The following is a 25,841-nucleotide window of genomic DNA, read 5'->3' on the forward strand; positions in this document are numbered from 1 at the left end:
TTTGCGCCTGCGCAATGCCTCCTGGTGAGGGTAGGCTGGGGTCTTCAAGGGTCTTCAGGCTGAAGTAAGACTCCTTCCTCTTGATGAACTTTTCAACTTTGCTTCCTGAGCATGCTCTCTAGTCCTTTGGTTCCTCTCCATGTTGTAGAGTCAGCTTTTTACCTGTTTGTTTTGTTAATTGGAACTTTTGTGTCTATCAAGATGTCCCAGGAATTAAGTCCTTTAGCTGGTATGTCTCCCCCTTTATCTCAAAGACAGGGATTAGTTTACTATCTATCCTGTTTTCTGTAAGAATATTATCTAGTTAACATTGCCTGAGGGCTAGTATTTTTTAAGTGGCCCCACAACTTTGTCGATTTTTTTTTTTCTTTTTTTTTTTTTTCCCCCTTAGATCACTATCCCTGAGTAAACAGGTCAGATTTGCCCAGGGAATAAGCAATAAGTGCCCCCAGTTGTGTATTATCCCTCTGTAGAGGCTTGCCACTAAAATCTCAGAGCATTTATTTTTCACTGAATATGCTTTCTGTGCTTTCTTGGATGCCAAATTTATTAAATGAGACCTCAGAATTTACAGTCAGGCCAAGAGGTAAATCCCTGGGAAATACCATAAACCTCAGATTTTTAGAGCTCCATTTACACATGGAGCTAGGAATTCACACCTGTTTTTCACCTTTTCTTCTGATGAGAATTACTAGTTATTGTAAATAACTATTTGCAGGTACTTAGAAGCGATACAATGCAAAGTGCACTACCCCAAGTGTGACTGACTGTGTAAGAACTCTAAACGCCTCCTATTCTATAGGATGAATACATGCCCAAACAGAAAGACTACTGCTATATACATCTCTAAATTCTGTACATACTATCAATATTACTACCCTATTTCCATATACATTGTATACATGCAGAGGTTACGGATTAATCAGCTTCTGGTTGTACTTCAAATGTAAAGATGTATTTCTAAAGAAAAATAGGAAACAGTGCCCTCTACAGGCTTTCTGTATCATATAGTGATAACAAACGTGCTATCTCCGTAAATTTTCTCTATATTTTAAAGCTATTTTAGCTGTTAAATACTTTACTCACAAGAATTCTTGGATGTAAGAAATAAAAGTAAAATAAGGTAAGTGGGTATGTAAAGCAAACGAAAGATATTTTACAGTCTGCTAGTCTTACAGTCAAAAATTCCTGTGCAGTGGTGGGATTGTGAGGAAAAAACTGACCTTGTAAGTAATAGTCCCTAAGGCATGCAATGCCCCTAGAAGAGCAGCAGGAACATTATTACTGCCACTTCCTTTTAGAATCCAGCTCCCTGTTCTGAGGAATTACCATAGAGAGATTTGACACAGGTATGCTACAGACCCTACCTGACAGCCACTCACAACTAACAAACTACCTAAGCCGTAATACAGTTGTTTGCATGTATATAAGTGTATGTGCTTGTGTCAGAGAGATTATGGGCAAGTGAATACATAAGCGAGCACAGGCATGGAATATTTATCATAAATGCAACTGCTACACAATATTCAAATGACATTTTGTTCTCTTGAAATTTAATCTCAAAACTATTTACACTGAGGCCACTGATAAAGTTTCAAAATTATCATTCACATTTTTAAAGCATATTTAGCTAAAAATGAGGGGCAAAACTCGATGGTCTGAACAGACAAAACACATTCCTAGACCAAAGAGAGATTTAAGGTCTGAGAGCACCTAAGCAATAGGATTACTCACAGGTATTTACATCCATATGTATATATGCTAAATGACCCCCAAACTTAACAAACAAAAAGCCCTTACACTTTAAGGGAAGACTTTCTAGGCTCAGAGTATAAAGTTATAATACCTAGTAAGCAGAGTATGTACAGAAATTATCAGAAATTATAATAATTTTCCTGTCCATCTGAGAGCACAACACTTCAGCATTGTTAACATGTTTCAATTAAACCATTCCATATGGTTAAAAATGTGTTTAAGAATTATTTCAAATATGGGAGTACCTCTTGAAACAGTACATATTAAATCACACGAGTCTATGCCTGAGGATGTATTTTTCCCTCAGATTATACATTCCAGTCCTGAGATTTACTAGTAGTTATAACTATTATCAGTTTTCTCTTAAAAAGAATGACTCAATGCAATCAATTAGGGCTGATAATATCTAACTGATTCTTTTAGTTCTGTATCTGGGCTTTTGTGACTCTCTATAAAACTCTTAACTACCATGGTACATAAAAACAAATACGAGAGATTACATCTAGGATAACAAAACTAAACACAGCACTGCAGATTTTTGAGACACATTAATCTGCAATATGGCTCACTTCAGATCACTAAGGGCTTCCTAACTGCACATTTTTATCCATTCATTAGTAGGGTGAGGTTTCCTATAACAATGGCACCTGCCGGCTGTTACTTTAAATATAACGTAGGAATAAATGCTACAGTACTTTCTAAAATAATGGAGACGCCAAATATATTATCTAATCTCAAATGATAGCACACTAAGGTGATCCACACCTTAATATAGCAGACTCTTCAGTTTTCTTGAGACTCAAAAACTGATGTCTTTTATTACCTTTAGTTTCTAGCAAGGGAGAACACTGTTTTAATTCAGGTTCCCAAACGAGTATTATCTCTGTCAAAAGTAACATAACTCTTATTGTTTTATCATACTGTACTCAGTGGGGTCTAATTATCATTATGCATTTAAACCACATACTCAGTATTATCATGGGTTTATTTTCCTAGGTAGTAATAATTTATAATCTGACCAGATAAAGAATTTTAATTCTGTCCCATTTTGTATGTTTGAAGTTGTGGTGGTTTGACCTTGGCTAATGCCAGGTACCCACCAAGTCACTCTATCACTTTCCCCCCTTTCCCCTTGTTTTCTCAACAGGGAAAAGAGGGGAAAGAAAATAAGATATACCAACCCTTCTGGGTAAAACAAAAGCAGTTTTAATATAAGCAAAGTGAAGCAAAGGTCTGTGCACGGAAGAAGAAAAAAAAAAACAAACCAAGAAACAGTTTTATTCTCTACTTCCCATTGACAGGCAATGTCGGTACTTCTCAGGAGCAGGGCTCCCATACCCATAGTGGTTGCCTCGGAGGACCAAGGTGACCCCAGCCCCTTCCTCCTTTCTCCCAGCTTTATACTGAGCAGACGGCACATGGTCTGGAATATCCCTTTGGTCAGTTGGGGTCAGCTGTCCTGGCTGTGTCCCCTCCCAAGATCTTGCCCACCCTGTCCCACTGGGGGGAAATGTCAGAGAGAGCCTTGGTGCTGTGTAAGCACTGCTCAGCAGTGGCCACAACACCGGGGTGCTACCAACACCCTGCCAGCTCCCAGCATAAACACAGCACCGTGAGGGCTGCTGTAGGGGAAAACCAATTCCAGCTCAGCCAGACCCAGTACAGAAGTGTATAAATTTTAGAAAAAAACAGACAGCTATATCTGTCATGCACACTCTTCATTCAGCCAGTTACTGCACCAAATTTACTCTAATCTTACAGTTTTCAGAAGTTCGGGGGATAGTTCTAATGATGGCAAGAGGAAGTAAAGAGAACAATGAAGGATAGTTATTAATTGAATTATTTGTGTGAAGTCCTCTTTAGGACAATGACACAAACTCCTCTTCAGAGCTCAAAGGCCCTTGTAGAGCATGGTACTTCAGGAGCAGGCAACACACTCCACAGATAATGCAGACCAGAATAAAAAGTCTTTAGGGATTGATGCATGATTACCTCTTTTTTTCAATCACAGTCTTTAGGTTAGTAGTCTGACCTTCCTACTCTCTGTTTACTTGACTTTGAGGAAAAATTGAGCAAACAAAACATTTTGCTACTGGGAAGTGTAACAGCATTTAAGTGTATATGAATCGATAAAGAAACAGATGATGTATTGATGGAAAATTTACACAAGGAATTAGAGTGGTCAGGAAATTAATAGGGATTGATTCTACAAAGTTAATTATATATAAACAACATCATTGGCATCATGAAAGTCTGCCACGTTTTGAGAACTGTCTTTTTCTGTAGGTGAAGCTGAGATTATATGAAAGAATAGTGGGAAATATTCATGTAGTCTTAATCATATGCTGGCATTCTCTAAGTGGTCAAACTGAGTATTGTATAAATATCACATTTAAAAAAAAAACAACCAAAAAGTTGTATTCTGTAGCAATATATTCCTCATTACAGAGATAAAAGGATGCTGATTTACTTCGGCCCAGCATGAAGAAATCTGATACCCCTATGAAATAGAGCATGACAAATCACTAAATTCTAAACTAGTGTTCAGTGGTGTCTGAGATGTGTAACAATGGGACAGTTATTCCACATACTGGTAACTAAACGATATTCTATGTGGCTTATATATTAAGATAAAGTGAAAAGGTAAGACAGGGTTATACAGGACATTTAAACCAGGGAATGGTTATGACAATAACAGACCATATGTGTAGTCAAGAGTGCAGAAGCAGTAAAGCAGATTGCAAAGCTGAGTGCTACACAAATGCCTCCTGAGGAAAGTAGGAAGAATTTTCAGTCAACAGATTTCTGAACAGCGACAAATGGAAATGGTATATTTAAAGATCTGTACAATCAAAAGCAGAAGGAAATAAAAAGGTGGAATTCTCTCTTTTATGAAGTAGCTCTTTAAGTAAAATGTGAAAAAAATCACAACCAAAATGTATTTTTCTGACCTGAAATTTTATGAAACAAGTGACTGAGGCATTAAAATGAAACATCACCCTCTGACCCCTAAAAACCAATGAGCTAGTAGAAAAAAAATCTAAAACATTATGAAAGTATAATTTTAAATTGTAATAAAGGATTTTTTAATATTTTTCTAAAAGGTTATTTTTTTCTCAGAGTAACTGAATAGTCATCCTGATGATTGCCTTTGCGTCCATACTTTCTGTCCCATTTTTTAGAAAATATGAGGGCCTTGAAAGGAACCAATAAACCTCACCATTTACTTATCATACCAAGATTATTTTTCACTTTGCCACTTAAAAAGTATTAAAAACACAGCACTTACCTTTGCACCCAATTCATTATACTGCAATTTCAAAGCTGTAAGCCTTTCATCCAGTTCTTTTGGATTCTCTGTCTGTTGCTTTTGAACAATCTGCCTCCCCGTTTTTATCACTGTTTCCACTTCAGACTTCACCTCACTCAGGCTTTTATATAATTTCTAATCAAATAGAAATATGAAAGTGAAACACCACCATTAAAATAAGTAAAAACTATTGAATATATTACAGAGATGCGCTAGAAATCTTTGCATTATTTGCTGTATAAAAACACCATCATGCATGACTCAGCACCTTTCAGTCACATTTGAAAGCTAAAGGAGTTGAGAGGTACCATGGTATGTGACCTAAGGATAGAGAAAACTCACCCTGAGTGTGTGCATGTATTAAAAAAAAGTTTATAGGTAAAATTCATCATTTTTTAAACCAGAATTCAAATTAACATATTCAGAACAGCCTATCTTTACTAATATTGGCTTCAAAGACCAAAATCAATGGTACAGATGTTATATGTAAGAAAGTACAAGTCATCCTAAATTGTTTTAAGATACAACAAAATTGTTTTCAAATTGATTTAGATAACGCAGTATTTAAAACAATAGATGTCTTCTGTCAACTCATACAGCTTGCTGGATGCATTTAAACTACAAATAGCCACTAAACTAATTTAAAAATCTGACAGTTTTTTATACTACTAGATCAAGAGATTGGTAGGATAGGGGATTTCCTCTATGTTTACTAAGTGTAATACTGTTCAAAATTTTAAATTATTTTAAAAAATATATTAAAAAGTAATGCAATGAGGTTCAGCCAAAATATATAATTCATTTTCTTCAGTATTTCAATAACTAAGAAAAAATAAGGGATAAAGAGCTGTTCAGCAAGTGATGGCATGCAAGCAATCTGTAAACACAGTACAGTTCCCTAATATTTCAAATGAATGATACTAAGGAAAACTAAAGCGCTCTTTTTTTCCATATGCAGAAAGCCACTATCATCATCTAACTGTATGACTTGGTAACTCAAGCCATTTAACAGCCACAATTAACATTAATGTAAATAGAGCAGAAGTTGAATTTACTTTTCTTTTTAATCTACTAATAAATTCTATCATGATTTGGAAATTCCATTAAGCTCCACAGTGGAAAAAAACTCCATGGAGGTACACAGTGTGTATTACCACACAGGTACATGAAGAATGGAAAACATGAAGCTCTTGAGAATCTTTAGTGCTGAGATGTCTAGCTTAATTCTATGTTCTAGCATTTTGGCATCATGTGTTGGAAAATAAGCTTACTGCTCTGTATACTTAGATAGAACAGCAAAATAAATTACATTGTAATTTTTTAATCTGTAATTTTTTCAGTGTTTCTTTTAGTAGCAGTATCTTCTGCAATGTAAAATCTGTATCTAGTACACATGGACAGTAAGACTTTATTTCCAGCAGATCTATCAACAAAAAACCCCAAGCAAATTTTCTCCATCATCTAAAGTTAATTACCGAGCCAATTGCTAACACAGTTATTGTTTTATTTACTTAAAGTTAGTATGTACATAGTCCAACTGCTTTCTAGATGCCTAATATGATACTCTTCATCACTGAAAACCTGTCATCGAACTAAGAAGCTCTTGTATGATGCATATTGGCTAACATCTGATTGGATACTATGACTAGATTTTTATAATGGAAACATTATAAGATTCTTTGTAGATAAAGATGCTCTAAAATGACTAAGTCTTCAACAGAATGTGACAGAGCTGAAAAAGCTAGCTGCTGAGTGAAGATCAATTCAGTACAGGGCTTCTAATTACCATGTCATTCTGATAAGAATGTGAATTTAAGGTAATTGCATTTAAGGAAAACCCAAGATATAAAGAAATAGCATCGACTTCCATGCTTATTTTTTAATTTAAATTCTTAGATTTAGATCTGAAAGAGCTTGAAGATTAAAAAAAAAAAATAATCTTCAAGCATGCCATTGCCCCTGAAAAAAACAAGCATCACGAACAGAAAAGGATCTGACTGTTCTGATTTTTGCTGTTAAAACCTCCATTTTATTATCATCAAGCACATGGTGTTTATCTTTACTCCCCTTCAACAGTAAAGTGGTACAGGATGACAGGGATATTAAGGGGATACACACAGTATACTATACTGTGAACTATAACAAAGTCACAGCATGCCATGTCATGGAGGCTGTAATCCATGGTTTTCCTTTATATTTTGTGTTTCCTGGCTAGAATAGACTTGTGCACTGCAACATTTCTTTTCATTACATCACAGAATTCCATGACTGCATCATATTGTGGAAAACAGAGCCAATCCAGTGAGATAAACTCATATACAAGATGGGAAGGGGGAATTAGAAAGGGGTCTTGACTTGTCTTCTCACATAGTGAAAGTGCATGACGATTGTTTGAAAGTTCACTGAAATGAGAATGTTTAGATTTTTTTTTTTTTCTTTCAATTTCATAGTAACTGATGCTTTGTTTCTCATCCAGCATTCAGGACAACATTCTGTAAAATTTAGCTTTCTCCACATAAATCCATATTTTCAAATTTTTTCAATCATTTAATTAGCATCCCACGCTTCTGAGATGACTTTACTATGACAGAAGAAGAGAAAAACATACAGAAAGGAAAAGGTTACAGTAAGACTGTTAGAACTATTTCACCATGCTATTATATCTTGGGAAACTTTGAAATTTAATACAATTTTAAGCGTACAATGTCCTTCTAACCTCACTTGCAAATGAGAAGTAAGACAAGTAGGATCAACCCCTCATCTCCATTCTCCTTTCCTTGAAAACATGGAACTTTTATTAAGAAGGTTCCTATAACTTTCATCGTGTAACTTTCCTCTTAAATCTTTCTCAGAATCTTTTCTAATATCTCCCAAAGAAATATGGACATTGTAATTGAAAATACATTAAGTTTGAAAGGCAGAACTGGCAGGAAACAAACAGAAAGAGAGTGTCTTTAAATATTCACCATGCAATGATCCAACTGTGATTGTACTACTTCCTGCTCAACACTCTTCATCTCCAACTTGGGCACCTGCAATTTCACTTCATCTAAAATTCTTTTGCATTCTTGTAGGCGCTGTTCAAAGTTGGCTGGCTTCTGAAATAAGCGAAACTTCATGGAGACATCCTGCAGCTTTTTCTGAAAAATAAGCATGTAGTAATGTGAAATCAAATCAACACTGAAGACAAGTCTTAGACCTGCTTCAGAATACTTAGAATCTGTTATCAATCAGCAGTTTCTTGTTTAAAGAATTTAAAACTTTTGGGGAAAATATCAGCAGTAGAGAATCCTGGTCTTCACAGGAGGAAAAAAAAATATTGTATCATCCAGGACACTGGATCAAACAGAGACAGTGACAAGATACTCCACAGACTCAACTGAAGAAAATGAGAATTTTTTATATTTTCCAATATACAAAATGTTGAGGGGGTGGGGTGAGAACTGAGATTTAATGGCTTGAGCATAACATATCCACATTCCAGAATGGATGCACATTTTGATATTAGAGTGAATCTACTAGTCCCTCAAAGAAACCTACATAAAGTGACTAGGCAGTAAGTAGGTCTAGAAGAAAACCTGAGACTTAGAGTATAAAATTGATTTCTGTTTCAATTTTAAAATGTATAATGTAGAGTAAAAAAAAAAAAAAAGTTAATTTGAAGGCAGAAAAACCTATGACAAGCATGGCTTCTAATTTCACAATTTGTTATCTTTATGCATTAATTATATTGCTTGCTCACGTGATCCCTACCTCAGGGGGTGGGGAAATAATTAAAAATAAAGCAAAGAAAGGGCATTCTAATTATTTACTTGATGAAGAACTAATTTCTCTGTAGAAGTACAGATCAAAGTACTAGTAAAATAAGTTTTTCTACTGTTTAAAAAGAAGAATGTCACTAAGAAATGGATAAGTACTTAAACAGGAACTCAGCATCTGCAAATATACTTTTGATTTTTTTTATCTTCAAATCCTGGACATCTGATACAAATACAGTATTGTCAGTAATATAAAAACCTGAGAAAAACTGTAATACGGAATAAATTCGCCTATACATACGCGTTAGTAAAAATGCTTCCTACAGCTATCAGATTTCTGTAAAGGAGGCAGGAATCATGAGCAGAAGACAATTCTGTGTAACACAGAAAACTCTGTAGATTTCCAGCAGCTCCTGCCAACAACTTTCCTCATTAAGTACTCTTAACGAACTTGAGATTCAATGGGGAAAGAAAGAAGGTCTTTCCTTAAATAAGTGAACAATTGAATAAAAATAGGAAACAAAGGGTAGGAATAAGTGGTCTTAATTTTCTTCAGTGTGTTTGCACACACTAAATTCATATTTATTTGTTCATCCTTTTGTGACACTTCAACTTGATGAAAATAAAGTTCTGTGGGAGGCCTGAAATGCCACGTCAGTATCTGCTACAATTTGTGTTGGTCAATACATTAAAAACTATCTAGAAAAGACAGAATGGCAGTACTAATGGTAGAGAAAATTAAAACCATCTGTGAAGAGTCACTGAAGAATTGCACAGTATTGAGGATCTGTAGGAAAAACCAAGTAAATTACATTTAATTAATCCCAAATTAGTAATGCACATTGCAAAATAAACATTAAGATTGATATACAAGTGGTATCTAAATTACCTATTAGCACTCTCACTTTAGTTATAACAGATAACAGTTACATTATATACTTGTATTTATATCTCTGACAGTTTTTAAAAAATAGCTCAATACTTAAAGCAGTCAAACAAGCAAAGTGGGTATTTGGAATGATTTGAAACATCAAGAACAAAAAAGAAAATACCTGTCACAGTACAAAAGTAATTACATAAAGTTATATTATGCCTGGATTATGCCTGGATAACTGCACAGTTTTGATCACCTCATCTCAAACAACTTATTGTAAAAAGAGAAAAGAATGACAGGACCATCAAAGCTACGTATCTAAAGGTCTAAGTATGATTTAACATACTAGTCAGTCTGGAAAAGAGACAATGGAGGAGCAAAATTAATGGTATGCAAAAAGTTGACTAGGAAATGATTGTTAACTTTCTCAAAATTCACAGAGAAGGTGACACCAAGTTAAACTCTTATATAGGGAAACCAAAATGAACAAAAGGAAGGAAAAGTCACATAACATTCAGTTAAACTGTGTAACTACCTGTTAAAGGAAGTTGAGGATTCCAGCAATTACAAGACTTCATTAATCATTCAGACATGAGCTTTAAATATGTCTGACCCAGAAGTTGATTAGCTGCAAATCAGTAGGAAGCATCACTATATGTTCTCCTCAACTGCACCTCATCACTGTCTTCTGGCTACTACTGAAGGTACAGTTTTGGGCTAAAGGCATCTTTGGTGAGAAGTAACATCAGAATTCTTAAATACTTAAAACATGTAGTCAGCTGAATTTACTTCACATCAACAGTTGAACTGACAGCAATACTCAAAGTACACGGTCAGTAGGCAAACCTGGCTTGCCTAGATAAAGAGTAACAACTGATGGGAGAAAATGAAAACCCACAACTAAGTCATTATCATTAATTTTTGATTTGAGGAAAATGTCTTCATTAGATGCAAAGGATCCATATTGAAAAGCAAAACTACAGGTAAATAAATATTTTTAGAGATTTAACTTTTAAAAATTATTATTTTATTACATTAAATAATGCTAAAATATTACTAGGAATTAGTGATGTGGGAAGGAAGGGAGTCAGCTGAGTGTATTTTTACTCTGACAAGTGTGTTTACCTTAAAAGACAGATGAAAGCAATAAAGAAATACATATGTCATTTGTCTACTGTATAATTTCTTTCCACAAAGAATTTACTATTAGATTTCCAAAAATAGGCCTTCCTCAGACAAGATTTCACTTTCTTTTAACAATTCTTAGCCCATAGGACTAACCAGATCTTAAATCACTATGGCAGAAATAGATTTTTATTTTGCTAATGGTCATTTTCCCCTTAAATTTAAAAATCAGAAATCTACAGTAATCAAAAAAATCAGAATAAATTTGGTCACTTAGTTTTTTTCACAATCTCATTGCAATTACTTATTTTCTGTCCATGTAAATGAATTAATATTAAAATAAATATATGTCAAATTAGAAATATTACTTAGTGAAGAAAAAAAAATGTGTGCAGTATTTATTTATAAGTGAGAATGCTTTTCAGTAAAAAAAGTATGTGAAGACAAATATTGTGAAACGTGATTTACCAATAAAGGTACTGCACAATGATGGAAAAGAATTCATAGAGTTCACTGACCTAAAATCAAATATAGCCATAAATATTTGGAACAAAGGGTTCAGCTTTTACCTTTTTTGATAGTTGATATTTACATTATATATGTAAATTTTTAATTTTATTCATATTTTATTTTTATATATTTTTATATTTTATATGAACAAAACAGATATGCCAAATGATCCCACCAATTTGTCAAAACTCAAACTGATGCATATGGTCATTCAGAAAAGCCTTTTGAAGAAAAAAATATCTGCACACAGAAAAAAAAAAAAAAGAACGGGTAGTGCTCCCTTGCATGCTGTTGAATTTATAAATATTTAGATACAAAATCATCTAATGCCTGCGTTTCACTGATGAAATATGGGCAACATCACAGCTGCCATGGAGACCATCAGGTGAGTTAGTGTGAAGGAAGACAGTAAAATAAGGAAACATAAATATTCTCAACAAAGAAAAGCTAGTCCTATAAAAAAAGAAGAATCATTTTATAAAAAATTGAGCTTGTTAATTTCAAATTTATGAACTGTTAAAAAGCCAATAATGTTATCCATAATAAAATATAAAACTGAACCCAACATACCTAGAAAGATTTGACAGAGATGAAGAAAAAGAAGGCCTTGTTTACTGTTAATACCATAACAGAATTCTTTGTCTTTCCTAATTATGATAAATTTTTTTTGTAGCCTTGGCAATTTTGGCACTAATGCCAAAAACAAAAGCAGCAAAACAGTCAAGAACCCATCACAGATTAATGAGTAAAAATGTGCATTGTACCTAAGTGTTGATTAAGTCTTCTTCAATTTCAAACAAGTGTCTCTATGTCTATTAAACTAGATGAAATAATGCACTAGCTCTTCTTTTAAATTGATACACCGTTCAGCATACATTTGTCTTTGAAATGCAGTTCTACCAAATATTTCCAAATATTTTAACATACTTCTAATTGTAAATATTTTCAAATACCTCGAAAGGCCTACCAAAAACCCTTGCTGTAGTTTTATTTCTTGCAACCATAGCACATTCAAAACACCCCTTATGTAGCGTCCCCACCGGTTGGTTACATCAGTGCTGTGTACCCTAGAACTGTTACCAACTAAATAGGAAGGCTGTAATAGAAAACTGAGTACTAAGAAGATAAGGGTGGTATGCTTTATCCATTCTAATTTCCTGGGTAGAAAAAGAGCAGCTAAAACATAAGAAATACCTTAAGAACACTTCATGCTATAGAAATAGTACTACTCCTGCTGTTTATGTGCATGAGTGAAGGAAAAATGGAAGAAATAAAATTTGCGTACCTGTGCCACATCTATTTGAGAAAGTACTCTTTTGGCTGCATCTTTACCCCGGTTGCGTTTCTTCATTTCTTCCAAACTGATCTCATGGCTTGTTAATTCAGACTGTATTTTCTATTGAAAAATAAAGACAGTAATCAGCAGGGTTTGAAGAAAATGTTTATGTTGTTAATATTATTTGGAACAGTTGATTTTGAAAAATATTAAACAGAACTACTACGCTATATGCTGGATCATTAGAGGAAATTATTCAAAGAATTACTTTTTCACCTCCCTATAAATGATTGTTTAGTTTCTCTCAATTATAATAAACCTTCTTATTCTGCTCAGACATATGTGACTCTGACATTGTGACAATAAGGACATAATCTTGCAAAGGAAATGATGACTAAACTGTAGGCAAAATAATACAGATCTCTTTCTTCTGAAGGAAAACAACTATTTTCATCGGTAAGAAAATTAAAAATAAAGGGAAAGAAAAATACAAAAAGAAGTTTTTTGCTACACAATTTTTATTTATTATTATTTTCACATTACCATTAGGTGAACTGAGAGAAAACTGAATATCCTATATATATAACATGAGAGATAATCTTGATCCCATCGAGTTGTGTTATATCTAAAACAGTATACAATTTGTGGCATATTACTGACCAGAATCTATGTTCAGTACCTGTAGATATGCTAAATGTATAATGACATATATTTCATTAATACACTAAGTGAATCCATATTCTAACACACATTCTTGGTTATCTCTTTCTGAAAAAAAACAGTGTGCAATCAAATCACCACAAGAAAAATATCAGCCTTGTTGATTCACCATAAATCAACCTTACAAGAAACAATTAACTTAAGCAGCGTTGGCTAGTGCAATGTAATGGAAAAGAATTTGCATAAAGTATATTGATACAACATAATTTAGAGTGATTCACATATTTTTACATTTAAATTGTTAGAAAATGAGAAACTGTTATTAGCAGAATTGCTAGACAAGTACTACTGAGAACAATTACCCTATGAAATAAAGACAAGATATGTTCCCACCAGGAAAGTTATCTGAGGCCATTACTTCTGCATGAAAAAGTGATTTTTAGGTTTAATTTTTTTTTCCCCCCTATTGCATACAAGCATTTCTCAGACACTCTAAAGACTAGCTATAAGTTTAAATATATGCATTTATTAAATATGAAAACTGTCTAGCTCTAAAGACTACAAATAATTATGCAAAAGAAGAAACGAGGTTTTTAAATTACAATTTGATGCTTTAGATTATATGTAAAAATGAATATGTTGGTATTTTTAGTCCCATTTTCATAGGTTATTAAGTACAAAGCTGTGTACAATGTATGCTGTCTATAGGTGCATTCCATGTTTATGATTTGTATAACATAATAAAGTCTTGTATATTACAACTCTACATTGAAAGCAGTTTATCACAAGTTATATTAAAGATGTATTATAGTAGATTTTAAGAGAAAAGGACTTACAAAAACACAGAAAACTATTAAGTCATTACTAAATTTAATTGCAAAAATATATTTATGGGTCTAAATTATCCAGTCCTATTTAGAGAAATATTTTTCTGAAGCAAAGCATTTGTAAAAGCTAAATGACTGACAGAAAACTCTCAATTTAGATGAAATTTTTCATTTTAAATTATCATAATTGTACATTTTCTATTTTTCATATTTTGAGTTCTTGTCAAGGCTATTTACTGAATAGCCAGCAGGATCTGGAGCAAGTAATAGAATTCTTTTAAATATAATATTTTAGTTTTAAGTAGATATTCCATTAAAAGGACAATGCAACGAAGGAGAGAATGTTTATTTAATAGTTTATTTTGGAGTATTTATTTTCTCCTTGTATAAGTTTAAAATTTCCCCCTGAAGTGTACTAGAATTGTAACAGGATTATTTTCCATGTTTGTGCAGCGCACGGACCAAACTGTTGGTGGTCATTCAGCATTTGTTAGCTCCTGAAGGCAAATGATTTCTTGATGTCTTGGAAGTCAGAACTGTACATACAAGGAAGAAGCAAATCTGTGTTAGAAAAATGTACTATCAGGTACACTTCCAGTATTTCAACTGTTTGCTTCTGCACCTTAACAATTAAACCAATTTTAGTTGTATTTTCCAGTTTACTTTATTCAGCCTAAGAGTCACTCTGGAAAGCATGTAATTGAACAGTTCCTATCTGAATAGGTCAGAACAGCCCAGTGCAGATAAGAGTAGTGTTTAACCAATTAGGTTGTATGGGACGTTGCATGCAGACTGTTCTATCTTACTTTTTAAAGTTGTTCTGCAGGAGAGAGATGAAGCATCATCTACTCTCACATCAAAATGCAGAATTAGAGAGAAGAAACACATTAGAGTAAAGCTTAAAAGAAAAGTTAGTAAGCATTATAACAAGAAAATATTTTTTTGATTTACCACTGATGCTCACAGGTAGAAAGATCAAACCAGTCCTGAACGGATAAAATAGAATTTATAACACTTGCCTATGATGCCCCTTTTCATTCAATTTTGATATGACCATTTTGAATTTTTGGTCCATTTTGACTCATTATTTTATTACATCAACTTCTTCTAAAAATCCACAAGAAAGCACTACCTTTCTATTTCTAGTATTCCAACCACTGATTTTCTCAGTGGTTCCTGTCTATTGGTCTTTTAACAAAGAGTAAAAACTGCCTTACTTTAATTTCTAAAACATCACAATGTAATGTAGTATTTTTGACTAATAAATAGTACTGTGAATAAATTATTGTGTCCTACAGATTAAGGATTCTCATTTTACATCACTGGCATTTTTTCAGGAAGTTCATCAATTTGAAAAAAAAAAAAGTATTTTTAAATATACACATATAAATGGAAAAAAAAATTATATATATATATATATATATATAAAAACTAATTATATGAACAAAAACAAAGGCACTGATTGTGCCTATTCTCACAGGGACCATTTCTAGAACAAAAAGATTTCAGTCCCAAGGGCATGCAATACATTATTTCTCTTAATTAGTAGTCTTAATTTTAAAAAGATGAACAGTGAAATACAGAGAGTCTTGCTATATTGACAGCAAAAAGCAGAGAATTAGCAGTGTAGCCAGTTCTTGGAAAAAAATTTCCTATCTTGAATCAGAGAAAGGAAAGAAGAACCAACGTGACTATTTGTCTCATTTGGAAATTGTCACAAACCTAACTGCAATCTCATGGTTCAAGAACAGTATTTAGGAAAAAGGTAATAAGGCATATAAATAAATTCTGTAACATTATTTGAAACAGAAAATTGAACTAGAAGGCTTGTTTATATGTCACTTCCCATCAATATTTGATAACATAATTAGAAAATCAGTCATCATATTTACAAAAAACAAAGAAATGCCGGTCAGTGATATTCAGCAAATCACAACAATGGAGAGTATTTTGGGGGGTAAAAAAAAATCAAACTAAAACCCACAACCTTGTGTATATAATTAAAAGGAAGTGATTTATTTATAAACAAAGGATAAAAATTCAAAACCATAATATACATAGAACTAATATTGTGGAATAATGGCTAAAAAGACAAGATTAGATGGAGCGCGCATCTAATATGCAAACACAGATTGTAATACGTGTAACATTGAAGGGACTATATTAAAAAAACAACTGACAGTTCCAGTTGTAGTATCAGCAAGTTGAAAAAAAAGTTTGAAAGATATTCTGGAAAACATACTGGTGAAACTGGTTCTTCGTGGCAGGTCAGGGACAATTTTCCATCCCTGAACTAGGAGAAACTTCTTGTCTCTATTGTCTGCTTCTTAAGTAGGAATAAGACTGTTGGTTCTGTTACTTCAGGAACGGGTCAAGGCCACCGGAGATGTATATTATAGTGCACATTATCCTCCAAGACATCTTAATTTCATGTTGTCAGACCTCATTTTATTGTACTATATTAGTTGCCAGAAATTCGTAACACAGGAAGGAATTACTTTGCAGTCAATATTGACTATACAACTGTAATCAGAAAATTGGTAAGTTCTCAAAAGCTGGACAAATCCAGAAGAAGAAAGATAAAGTGATACATATGTTAACACATACCAGGGTGGGACAGGGAACCCTGATGTCATTTCAACTTAGAATGAGCAACAAATGGGTGAAATATTTCCTATGGGCATGCACTGTAGAGTGGCCAATTTACTAGTTTCAATTTGATTTATAAACTGCCACAAAAATACAATAAACATAATAAATTATAGTTCATTAAATACTGTGGCTGTAAGCAGATTAGGTTAAAATAAAGTTGCTAGAATTAACCACACTTTCTTTTTTTTCTTCTGATTTCTCTTTCAAGTCCATAGTGGAGAAATGACTCACTAAATTCCTGTTTACTAATTAAAAACCTGTTTTATAAAACTTGTTTCTGTACAAAGAATATATTTTTATCCTGTAACAAAAAACCTAGCCAAATCCTCAAGGAGACACTTATTTTCTCCATGGGAAGCTTAATGAAAGACATGGAAAAGCTTTCCATTCTAAAGCAAAGATTTATTGAAAACACCAGGTGATAAACTAGAGACAGATAGTTCTTAAAGAGAGGACACTTGGATCCCTTGCATTATACATAGTAAACATAAAGACTTTTTTATACCTCTTTCTGACCCTGAGGGGTCGGTCCTTTCCTCACAAGACTTCTTTCATGCCTAGGAACTTTCAGCAGCATCCTGAGCTACAGGCAAAATCTATGGTAGGTGGCTGTGGCACTGTCCCCTGCTCTCACAGGTGCTCCTGCAGTGGGAGGCTGCATGCCCCAGCCCAGGAGTAATGTCCTTTCTGTCCCACTTTTTTTTTTTTTTTTTTTTTTTCTCTCAGAGAGAAGGTTTTTCCCCTGGTTTGGAGGACACCAGAAAATAAATATTCTGCTCCCTTTTCATAGATGTTTTTAAAAGGAACATTATGTGCAAAACACACTATACAAAATAAACTAAGCAGTTATACTATCCTCTACTACATCCATGTTCATGTGTCCATATTACACATCCTCCAACAAAATACATCAGTCAATACTAGTACTCTCAAGAACTGAATATTACATAGTCAGAGTAATAAAACTAACAGCGGTGAGGGCTGGATCTGAAGACAAGGGCAATTACATTACCTTAAGTTTTTTCCACTGCTTGTTCTAGGAAAACATGGTCTAAATTTAGTATAGAACATCACTTTTCTACTATGTATTTCATAAAGTTCTACTACATTAAAAAGGCCTGGACCTGTCGGCAACCCTATGAGTTCTGCAGGGGCACAAGAAGATGATGACAATATGACATGATTCAGGCAAAACAGTGTACGTCTAGTTGTTCTCTGGTTTTGTTTGTTTTTTTGTGTTTTGGTTTTTTTTTTTTTGTAAACTAATTCATTATGAACTTAAATTATACTAGAACATCTTTGTAATTAATGAGTTCTCCACATAATATTTACACCAAAATTGCCTAGATATGAATCCGCAGAGTTGGCTTTCTTTAATTGCAAAGAACAGCTTGCCAACTCTTCTTGGTGTATGTGGTTTTCTGATTTCTATTTCTCTAAATGCTATTTAGCTAGCCTAAGAGCTATCAAGAATGGTGCTCAGTTTAACTTAATTTTAGCTTACTTTCACGACTGCTATCAATCCCTAAGGAATCAGATCTCAGCCTAATGTATGAAGAAAATAAAACATTTAGAGAGCATTCTGGTAAGTTAATTTTTATAAATGGAAAGATCAAGATTCTAGCAGACATGAAAAACTTATCTGAACTAATTTTAGAACTGTTACTGGTTACCTTTGAAAACTTTGCAAGGATAAATTACCAGAAGATTAGAAAAATGAAGTACCCATCTTTAAAAGCACAAAAAGAGTATGTGACAGTGATGTCACACATGAAAAAAAAAAAAAAAAAAAAGAAAAAAGAATAAAAACATATAATACATATAGAAGGTGATGTTGTAGCAGCAATGACATACAGGTAAATGTCAACAAGAACAGCATACTTAGTTTTGGACACTGCTCTTCAAGAAAGATTAACTGAAGAGTCCAAATGAGAAGAACAAATCATCAGAGAAACATGACTGACAAGGCAAGACTGAGTAAGTTGAATATGACAAATGCAGTTTGTGCATTTCAAACAGTTAATGCAGTGTTCAGATGTTATAGAGTGTGAGAACCTGTATAGCACAGAAGTCTGCATAGATACTCAAACAATATAACAAAATGTAGGCTTACACTTCTGAATAATGCTTATCAGCCATTCCATCTTTGACCACTGATCTACACATGGCTGAATAAAATAATTCTCACAATTTCTAGCAGAGGAAAAGTAAGTGTAAATACATTTAACATTAGACTTTTTACTAAGTAGACAATGTGAATTCTTTGTCCCAAAATATTAGTCTGAAGGCAATGAAGCATGGCATTATTCTTGTCAAGTGACACATTGCACAGCTGAACAACTCCACCATTTTATCATTACATTAAGTTTGGTTTTGACCATAGCACAACGACATTTTATAAACAGATTAATAACCATTTTCACTTAGAAAATAGTGAGGTGTGTAATGCTTATCACTACAGAACTGAAATTATTTAAGGAGTTCATTGAAAAGTCAAAGTATATTGCTTTTGCTTTCCTCAGAAACACAATATTGTTCATTTATTCTCCACATTGCATTTTACGTAAGTCTACAGGGAGCAAACAGACAAATTATTTGTCACAGGCAGATGAAAAGTGACATAAGTGTATTTTCTGTCCCATAATATAAACAACCCATAAAAAGAAGTACAAAGTGGAGATTCTCTCTCCTATCTGAAATTATTGAATAACAAAGGTACAAAAATTTTTCTGAAAAATATTTTGTCATATAAATTTAACATTGTCTGTATGGATTTATTGTCTTCCTAGCAGTTAAAAAGTATGTGAAAAAAGGTCAGCAACTGGCAAATTCTTGTGACAATGACTTATTTCCCTGTAACTTCTTGGTAAATTTAGAGAAATTAAAGAGAGTTGGAATCATGAGATCAAGCATACAAACAAATAAACTTTCCTTCTGGAATATTGTTTTAGACCTTACCTTATTTCAGCTTTTTTCATCATCACACCTTGAGGAATCTGAACTGACTTATCTGTGCAGTTGCTGTTAGATTGCTTTGTCTGAATACAGCATCTTGTGCTGAAAATGAGTTGGGTGGCAGCAGCTCTCTAGCATTAAATTTGCAGTGCCACATGGTGGAGTAAGAAGCACACAAAATTTACATTCAAAAAATGATTCAAAGGAGAAGTTGAACAGCATATACTTAACTTCCTTTTTTTTTTTCCTGTCAACTTTCTGAATAAACTAAATTGATCATTGTACTTAAAAGGTAAATATAATTTTGTTTTTTTCAGATAAATTTCCAATTAACTGAACCAGAGGTTATTCCTCCTATCAATGCTCTAAAATGGTTTGCATTTTTGAAGCAAACACACAGAGCTCCCAAACCCTCAACAGCTTTCCGATTATAGATTCTCCCATATGTTCTTTTAGAAATACAACACATACGGCTGAACAGTTCGCTAAATCCCTCATCATGGATACACTGACCCCTGCCCAGAAACCAACATCATTCACTGAAAGATTCCGATTCCAGCCGTACAGACACTTTTGTAGGGTATCTTATATGAACGAATTGTTTTCAGCTCTGCAAAAGAGCTGTGCCAGCAGAAGCTCCACAGGAGATATGGCCATTCAGTATGTGTCTCTTTTGCCACTAATTGGCATTGCCATTCACTAAAGGAATGACTCAGTATATTTATCTGCATAAAATTGACTGTTTATTCCCTTTCTCTCAATGGGTTTTAAAGAACTTCATGACTGAACTTCAGAGAGCTTCAATATTTGCATTAAATCTGTTCAGTTCTTAACTAAGTTTTTTTCATTAGGTCCCACTGGCATCTTAAAATAAAAACATGAAAGGAAAAAACTCAGCAGCCTCTATGCTGGTTTTCCCTCAATGGATATAGTATAATCAGGTGAACTTGACAGCAGACAATAAAACCTCAAGAAAAAAACAAGTTCTGCAAAAGTACTAAGCTGGTATTTTCCCATGAAATTGTGCTAATTAAGGTTGGCTGGATTCTGTGATGCTTCAGTTGCTGAAGTTCTGAATTATTTCCTTTTACACAGCCTGTAATCATTGCCATTATTGTACCAGAGGATGCACATAAACCAGATGCATCTGTGGGATATATGAAGCACCACTGAAAATTGCTACAGTGTAAGGGTCCAAATACACCAGAAAAAAGTGCACAGTCTTATAGTAAATTTTTCTTTATATATTAAAGTTTTATAATTAGAAGATGAGAAACTAAACTGATACATCTTTAACAAATGCTGATTTGGATCCTATTTCACTAAAAATTGTTTACACTATTCATATTTCAAGGAAGGAGAAAATACAGGAGTCAACTGATAGCTAACATAGTTTAGGATTCTAACTGAAACAATAATTCATCTGAATTTGATCCTATTCTCATACTGACGTTAGTTAGAAGCAAATAAATTATAATCCGTTTCAAAATAATACTGAATGCAAATATGAGCTTATTACAGAAAAAGATGGAAAATAGAAAGTTATATATTTTATATATAAAAATATGTGCATGTACCTACAAACACACACACATTAGAAAAGCAACTGAAAGGTACATCTATCTATATTTTATTTCAAAAGACATGGGTACCTTTTTTTTTTTTTTTTAAAGGAGAGCAAACATGATTTTCAGGGCTACATATATCCCGCTCTGAATATGTTTATGATCATCTAAGCTACTTCATACAAGAAGACACTAATTTTTTAGAATGATTTCAAACTTCCAGGCATACCAGAAAAAATGCAATTGAATGCCTCTTCTAAAATCATTATAAAGCATTAGTTTTCAATTTCCCTGTAGTCTTTTTTTCTTTGTTTACTTTTGTAATCTGACTTCCTAAATTTGGGTGGAATTTACAGAAAAGTTGCTGTACATAATATTGTAAACTATTAATAATTTTTAACCAGAGATATTTGCTTTTATTTAATTTGCATTCTTACCATTTTAATGTTGCAGTAAAGCAGACATTACAGAGAAATAATAAAAGAATAAATATGAAAATTAGATTTATATTTTTATTTCAAAGTCTCAATAAACCATTTCTAAAAAATGGGGAAAGGTGTTTCTGTTAAACTTACAACACCTGTAAAAATTGAAATATAATTACATCTATGTACACATCATGAAATAATTAACAATGTTGTATATGTTTCAATAATTTACTAACAATCCCTAGGCCACTTAATCAACTTTGTAAAAGAGCCATCTAAGAGCAGTGAAGATGATGAATAGCTTCTTTCTAGGATGGGAACTGGATTTTAAAGAGTCACATGGTTTATCTTTGTCATTTTAAAATTACTGCACAGACTTCCATGACATTTACAGTTCTTTACATCTTCTAGACAGGTATATAATATAAATCAGAAGGAAAATATGACTTACTAGAAGGTTATCTTGAACTACTCAAAGTAATCCTACCTAAAATTTACTTGCACTTACATACTAATCATGTGGCAAATCCCTTCTATTAATATGAGGCTGGGGGACATCCAAACACTCTTCAGTTGATTGAGGAAACCAGTAAGCACACCAGTTCAACCTGTACATTACTTACCTGTGCTTCCTGAGGGACCTGTGCTGCATCAACTCTGTCTGCAATGTAGGCTGTTAGCTGTTTGTCAATAACAGCAAGGGACTCTTGGATTAAGCGGAGGGTTTTGTCAGTCTCCTGGGCAGACTGAATACTCTGTTCAAGACTCTTTTGTCTTCTCACAGCCTAAAAACAATGACAACATTATTAATATTTACAGTAATAATGCATATAATATTTTTTTTCCCACTTTTTTTTTTCCAAAAATTGCCAGCTATAAATCAAATATAGTACTCCTGAGTTATGCTTATCCACCTTTTTGTATGATAAATTGCGTATCTTTTTTCCAGCCATTCAGTTCTTTTTAGTAAGAAACAAACATAACCCCAGATTGCATGACCAACTTCTAAAAAACGTAGGACCCTGAAAAACCAATGCATGCATTGAAGATTTCTATACAGAGTGGAAGCTGGAAAATCTGCATAAGAAAACCATCCTGACAGTCCAGTCTTTAATTCTAAGGCATAGTGGTTCTCCTGATCTTATTATATAATTCAAGAGATTTTGTTTACTGAGAACAGGGTTACTGCCATCACAATCCCATCCGAGACAATCCACTTCAGTGAGTGAGAGGGATAAAGACTCGCTTGAGAAGGAGCTCTCTTATATGAAGTATAAATAGCTGGCTGGAACAGAGGCACTGCCTACTCTGGAAAAAAGAAGAAATAGATCCTTGTCTTGTCTTGGGATGTGCCCGATCTATTATCATCCTAACCATAGTCTCCTTTAGCCTAGAAAGCTGACTCTTGCTTCTACTCCACCAGCAGTACCACGGTGGATTGCCTACCATCACCTTTTACATAATGCTTTTTTTGAGAAGGATGCTTTCCTTTTAAAGGTGCTCACCTTATGGTTTACAAATCAGAGCAATAAATTCTCCTTCCAAGCTGTCCTTAAAGCACATGCATATTTACACAACAGAAATGGGTTACCTTTAACTATTATTTGGTAACAGTTTAATATGTTTCTTCCATCTGTCACTGTGTCCACCTGCAGACTCATATCTTACTTAGGCTACAGCTTCTGACTACCAGAGTTTCTGCTTTGTACAACGCACATAATAATTACCAACAATCTCAATAGAGATTTTTCGCTGTACAAGTCCAGTCATACTGCTGACCACAGAATAAAGTGACTAACTTTCTTTGACATGAATCAAAGGAAGAGGCAGAAGGCAAGCACTCTTTAAATAACATTGTTAGATGTCCTGCCATTTTTCAAGTCAAATCACACTTTTTCTCTTTGGTGAGCCTGCTACGCTTTAATTTAATTTCATACCTATTACAAAACTCTTGTCTTGAAAATAACTCTCAGCAATTCAGTGAGAATGTTTGATATATCTGTACCTTCTTCACAGAGCTCAGATTCTTATAGAGCTTTACATTTAACAAATGAAAAAGATTATTACTTGTGAGTATTCTTGCTAGCTTTTGACTTAGATAAGGGAGAGGGATCCAACAAGTGTTTACTATATTTGTCTTTGTAAGCTGCTTTGTGCTATTTCAAAACAGCTAATCAGATAATCTTGTATCACTGCTAGTTCCAGGAGCCTTCTGTGGAACTGAGCAGCTTTATATATCAGACCCACGCTGTCAGAGTTAATGGAAGGACCTGAGCCACTAAGGTATTATTACCCTACCAAATGAACCATTAAAACAGTGTAACTTCACAGTACAGTATTAAGGCTTGCTACCTAAATGACTTTCACCTTCATCTGATTTGAGATTTTGTATTACAATGTTGAGAACTTTTGTTCAAAGCAGCAGGGTTAAAACCCACAGCTTCCGTTTACCATGGTACTCCTTACTACTGATTTGTAAGCTTGGTTATGATACAGTCACTCTTTACCTTTTCATTTCCACCACTGTAATTGAAGGACACATTAGATCAGAAACAGGATAAGTAGCTTTCTATAGTCCAGGGTAAGGACATCCTCCTCTGGAAGCATGGATAAAAACCTCTCTGCCTTTACTGATCTCTTTGAATAACTGGTAGGACTACCCTACATGCATAGTCCATTCATACTGAGGGCTGCAGTGCCCTGACGTTCAGAAAAGCTCAACATTTAAAAGAAGACACTGAGAAAGTTCCATTCTCATTAGTCATTAAGCGCCTGCACCTTCTGGAGAATTCAGTATACTGGACACAAATTTGGTGCTAAGTCCATCTGGAAAACTATTTTAATAACAATAGTTGAAGCTTTGAACTTTTGTGAAATGCTGACGCATGCTAACTACTATTTGCAGCTAGGCAATTGCTTAAGTATAGATAATTTTGCTGCCAGCCTCATGAGAAGCCTGAATGTTTGCAAAGAAGTCATTATCACTTCATGGAAACTCACAAAAAGTCTTAAAATTGTATGAAAAATGTGTGGTGATTGAAAAATTTTCATCTCTGTGCTATCAGCAGAAACTATGTATATCAAAATCTTATTTTAGAGTACAACTGGAAAAATTAAAACATTCCCATACTCATTTATCAAATATTAAAGCAGATAAAGTTAAGAAAGAATTACAACAAATCCTTGCCTGAGTCTGTCTGGATTGTTATGGCTGGATTTCAAACAAACATCAAGTCAGATAAATGTATGTATGATTTTTATATCTTTACATGCACACAAAGTACGTACACACGCAAACACAAAACATTTCTTTGTTCTCAGAGTATGTGATTACAGCCTAAGAACCTGTGTGACATTTTCTGTCTTCCAAATGAGGTGAAAGTAAATCTTTCCCAAAACCCATGAACAGTTTAGGTGAATGAACAGATGATATCAGACCAAGCTGAGAATGCAGTGGTACAAGAGAGGAATTATTTTGGCAGTGGGAACAGAACCACAGATCTGAATGCTGGGAAATGGCACCTTCACAGCTGGGATGATCTTCTAAGACATAAATAGGTGCTGCTTTAATTTTTTTGTCTGTAATGCTTACCGGGAACAGACCCAGTCCTGCATGCTCACCTCAAGTGAGGCCTCTATCTTGACCCTGTTCAATTCACACAACAAATGTAACAAAAAGTCTTCACAATAATCTTATAAAAGGTACAATACACTCATGTAATAAGATATTTCTCCAGTACACAACAGCTGACTCAAAAACCTAACTCTGTTCACTAAGTAGGTCCCTGACACTATCACTGACATTGCAGAATCCTTATCAATTCAATCAGTAGGAATGCCACAATATGGAGGACACTTCTTCCTCTTTTTCAGTAGAAAAGAGAGCTACTGATGGAGGTAAGCATTAGATGGCATTACAAAAAGGGGCAGACATATTACACATTTACATCTATGAACCCAAGTTTCAGATTTGGCCTTAAATCTCATATGCTTGTGCATGTGAAAATCTACATATGCATATTTTTAAGAGACATATGAAAGCTGAAAGGATATATATCTATAATATAAAAATATTTTAATTTATGATGGGGGGGGGGTTGTTGTTGTGGTTTTTTTTTTTTTTTTGGGGGGGTGCAGGGAGTGAGA

At 33.9% G+C, this 25,841-nt stretch overlaps 1 protein-coding gene and 1 long non-coding RNA gene across 15 annotated transcripts in view; one reads left to right on the forward strand and one right to left on the reverse strand.

The window, feature by feature from the left end:
• The window catches only part of DMD (dystrophin), a 1,208,820-nt gene that overhangs the window by 704,096 nt on the left and 478,883 nt on the right, over positions 1-25,841 (reverse strand). For 10 of the 12 annotated variants that reach the window (XM_026858158.1, XM_026858211.1, XM_026858140.1 and 7 more), the window contains 4 exons: positions 22,319-22,480; positions 12,618-12,728; positions 8,032-8,205; positions 5,045-5,200 (listed from right to left, as the gene is read on the reverse strand). In XM_026858158.1, the coding sequence (XP_026713959.1) occupies positions 5,045-5,200; positions 8,032-8,205; positions 12,618-12,728; positions 22,319-22,480 (603 nt within the window). Of the gene's footprint in view, positions 1-5,044; positions 5,201-8,031; positions 8,206-12,617; positions 12,729-22,318; positions 22,481-22,609; positions 22,860-25,841 lie in introns of those variants that run through there. The other 2 variants (XM_026858220.1, XM_026858166.1) reach the window with 2 other exon arrangements.
• Positions 25,470-25,841, forward strand: part of LOC113485212 — a 19,461-nt gene continuing 19,089 nt past the window's right edge. For all 3 annotated transcript variants that reach the window (XR_003399380.1, XR_003399377.1, XR_003399378.1), the window contains exon 1: positions 25,470-25,592. This is a non-coding gene — a long non-coding RNA (uncharacterized LOC113485212). The remainder of the gene's footprint in view (positions 25,593-25,841) is intronic.

The sequence above is a fragment of the Athene cunicularia genome (genome assembly GCF_003259725.1).
Source record: "Athene cunicularia isolate RWA chromosome 1 unlocalized genomic scaffold, athCun1 chr1_part1, whole genome shotgun sequence".
NCBI lineage: Eukaryota > Metazoa > Chordata > Aves > Strigiformes > Strigidae > Athene > Athene cunicularia.